The sequence below is a fragment of the Muscardinus avellanarius genome, assembly GCF_963383645.1.
Source record: "Muscardinus avellanarius genome assembly, chromosome: 6".
In the NCBI taxonomy this organism is placed as follows: domain Eukaryota; kingdom Metazoa; phylum Chordata; class Mammalia; order Rodentia; family Gliridae; genus Muscardinus; species Muscardinus avellanarius.
In genome coordinates, this window is record NC_137791.1 from 101,053,508 (window position 1) to 101,056,911 (window position 3,404).

Genomic DNA, 3,404 nt, shown 5'->3' on the forward strand with positions numbered 1-3,404 from the left:
TAAAGTTCCCACTTATCCACACTCTTGCTAGCATTTGCCGGCTCTCTGTTGAAGTTCTTGATAGTTTCCTTTGCAGCACAGATGTTCTTTTGTTTAATGTAATTCCACATATTGATCCTCCTTTTAACTTCTTGTGCCTTTGGGGTCTTGTTGAGAAAGTTCTACTTGTGCCTATGTGTTGAATTGTTAGTTCTATTCCCTCTTCAAGGAGCTGGAATGACTGTAGTCTATTTCTTTTTCTTTTTTCTTTTTTTTTTTTTTTTTGGTGGTACTGGGGTTCCTGGAAGCCCTTCTACCTCTGGGCTACACTCCCAGACCTATTTTTATATTTTTATTTGGAAACAGGGTCTCGTAAGCCAGCACGGCTGGTTTTGAATCTGCGTAATCCTCCTGTCTCCGCCTCCCAAGAGCGGGGATTACAAGTGTGTGCCACCACGCCCGGCTGTAGTCTAATTTCTAAATCTTTTATTTATTTATTTATTTACTATTTTTACAACCCAGGGAACTTTATTTATTGTTTGTATACCTATTATGCCATGAATTCATAGGGAATAGATTCCAGCAGCTCAGGCTCCTTTCCATTGGTTTTCACAAAGTGTGCTTCTCTGGGTGGGGCTGGCTGGTGCTTCAGCTGAACCCCGGTGCCTTTCTCTTTGGCTTCCTTCTTCTTCTGATCATTTCCTTTCACCCACTTCCGGAAGATGTCTCGACTCTTAGAGTGCTTAATATGCTCTATACGCATGTTTACCACAATGCCAACAGCATGCTGGGTAACATTGTAGACTCTTCCAGTTTTGCCATGGTAACATTTGCGAGGCATTCCTTTTTGAACAGTACCCATTCCCTTAATGTCTACAATGTCACCCTTCTTGTAGATTCCCATATATGTGGCCAGAGGAACAACTCCATGTTTTCTAAAAGGCCTAGAGAACATATAACGGGTTCCTCTCCTCTTCCCTTTTGTGTTCGTCATTTTGGCGAATTGGTTGCACAAGCCTACAGCTCGAGTCTTTGGAGTCTAATTTCTAAATCTTTGATCCATCTTGAAGTGACTCTTGTGCAGGGTGAGAAAGTGGCCTTTATTTCTATTTCCCTGCATATGGTTAACCAGTTTTGTCAATACCATGTGTGTAAGAGGCTATCTTTTTTCTAGTGTATTTATTTTTGGCTCCTTTGTCAAAAATCCATTGGCTGTACAATTTATATCTACAAACGTGCTTCTTTTGAAAGAAGAAAGACACTGATTAAAAAGGGAAAATATCTCTCTAGCAAGTGTTGAGACTGTGTTTGCATTCATAAAGAAAAAGAACTGAATGAAATTAGATAAGGAAAAGAAATGCCATGGTTACAAACCACAGATCAGAAATAAAATGCTTGAAGAAACATTTCTAATGCTACATGTGCATCCAAAGGTTTAAAATTTTAGAAGTTAAAGAAATTGTAAATTAAAAAAAAATGGCATGTAAAACAGAGAACACCGTTCTTCATTGTGTCTCATAATAAAAGAGCATTAACAGTTGTTTCTGTTTAGGGAATCATTAGAGTATCTTTACATACTTGGTTTAAATGCAAAGGCAAAGGCAAAGCCATTGCAGTTCTAAAATTTAAGATATACGGAGTTTTATATACAAAGGCAAAGAAGCCTCTGGGACACAAGATGTTTATAGAAACATAATTTATAATAGCCAAATCATGGAAACAACACAGGTGTCCATCAACAAATGAATGGATCACAACAGTATGGAATATATACATAATGGCATTCTCAGAAATAAAGAACAAAATTATGTCATATGCAGGAAAATGGATGGACCAGGAGGACATTATGTTAAATGACATTAACTAGTTTCAGAAAGTTAAGGGATATATGTTTTCTCTTATATGTGGGAGCTAGTGAGTAATTGGTACATAAAAGAGACTTTAGATAATGTAGGAGAAACTCCAATGTAATGAAGGAGATGATTTTTGGGGAAGGATGGAAGGATAGGGATAATTAGTGTAGGAAAAACTTTCACTAACATTATGTATATATATGAGAAGGCCAATTTCAATTTTAATATTTTATACGGGGAAGGGAGGGAGTAGGAAAGGACTCGGGAAAACTCACACCTGCTGTGTGCAATTATGTCACTATCACTACAAAGTACATTATAATGCAAGACTATAATGCACCAATAAACATAAAATAGTAAACACATAAAATGTTTTGGAATATTTCCAGTTATGGAAAGAGTAGAGATGAAATAACAATGAAATACAACTATTGAGTAGAAAGATTTAGAAAACATATTACATTTGAACAATTGTTTTTAGAAATCCAGTTTACCCTGTTCAAGTAAAGATGGAAGTTGCTTTGTTAGGAAGCATAGTTCATACTTAATTTCTGGATAAGGTGTCTGGAAAAAACAGTATGAAAATGAATACTGGAATCAAGTATGTTGAAATAGCATAGGATAAAAAAAAGTAATACCTATTTAACAGAGGCAATATACTTGTATATCTTAAAATTTGTCTCAGGTGATAAGAACTCATACAATAGTCTATCTGCTTAGACAATTTTATTTTCTTTTCTATTGTAATCATATATCATAATGAAATTGAGAGTGATAGAGACATATATGTATTCAGCACTCAGTGAGCTCCCCTGTCCCCTGGTTCCCATTTCTCTTCCTTCCCTTTCCTGCACAGGATACTGAGATTAGCATTATTAATTTTGTATATGTACTTAGTTTTAATTGAGGTATTTCCTTCAGGTCCCCCCTCCCCGCCCATCTCCCTCCCTTAGACCTTCTTGATCAATCCACTTGGGTTTCTCTCTCATTCTCTCTAGCTTCTACATACAGGTAAAAACAAGTAACCTTTCATTTTTGGTGAAGAGTTGCTCTCACTTTGAATAATATTCTCTAGTGCCACTCACCTAGAATATCTATTCCAAGGAGATATTGTTTTTCAGCATGTAGACATTGGGGCAAATGTTTTAAATAGTTCATGCAATGGTAACTTTTAGTAACCTCAAAAATATTCCAAATGCTTGACATGCCCTAACCTTTGAGTTATCTGATATTTTTCATGAAACCAGTTTGACTATGGAATTTGCTTGCATTGAAAATCATACTAGTTTCAAAAAATATAGTTTTACTATGGAGGATTCTTCAAAGGCTGGAGATTAGCCCTCCTTTTTAGAATATATTTTTGAGATATAAGGCTGCAGCTTTTTGGCCATCTCGAAATAAAGAAACGAGAAACCTATCTGAGAACAATATAATGTTGGAGATGACTTGGTGGAATACATTACTCATGCAACACTTTCCAAATGCTAATAAATAAAAATAAAGAAAGAAACAAAATATTAATAAATAAATTTGAATAGGACAATAGAGTGAAGCATGAGATGACTAAGAATT

At 35.6% G+C, this 3,404-nt stretch overlaps 1 protein-coding gene across 1 annotated transcript; it reads right to left on the reverse strand.

Annotated features, from left to right (window-relative positions):
* Positions 1-529: 529 nt before the first annotated feature.
* Positions 530-973, reverse strand: LOC308264369 (large ribosomal subunit protein eL21-like; the record flags this gene model as incomplete). Its single annotated transcript, XM_080697587.1, has 1 exon — positions 530-973. One exon carries the CDS (start codon positions 971-973, stop codon positions 530-532), a length of 444 nt encoding a protein of 147 aa, XP_080553713.1.
* Between the last annotated feature and the right edge of the window lie 2,431 nt (positions 974-3,404).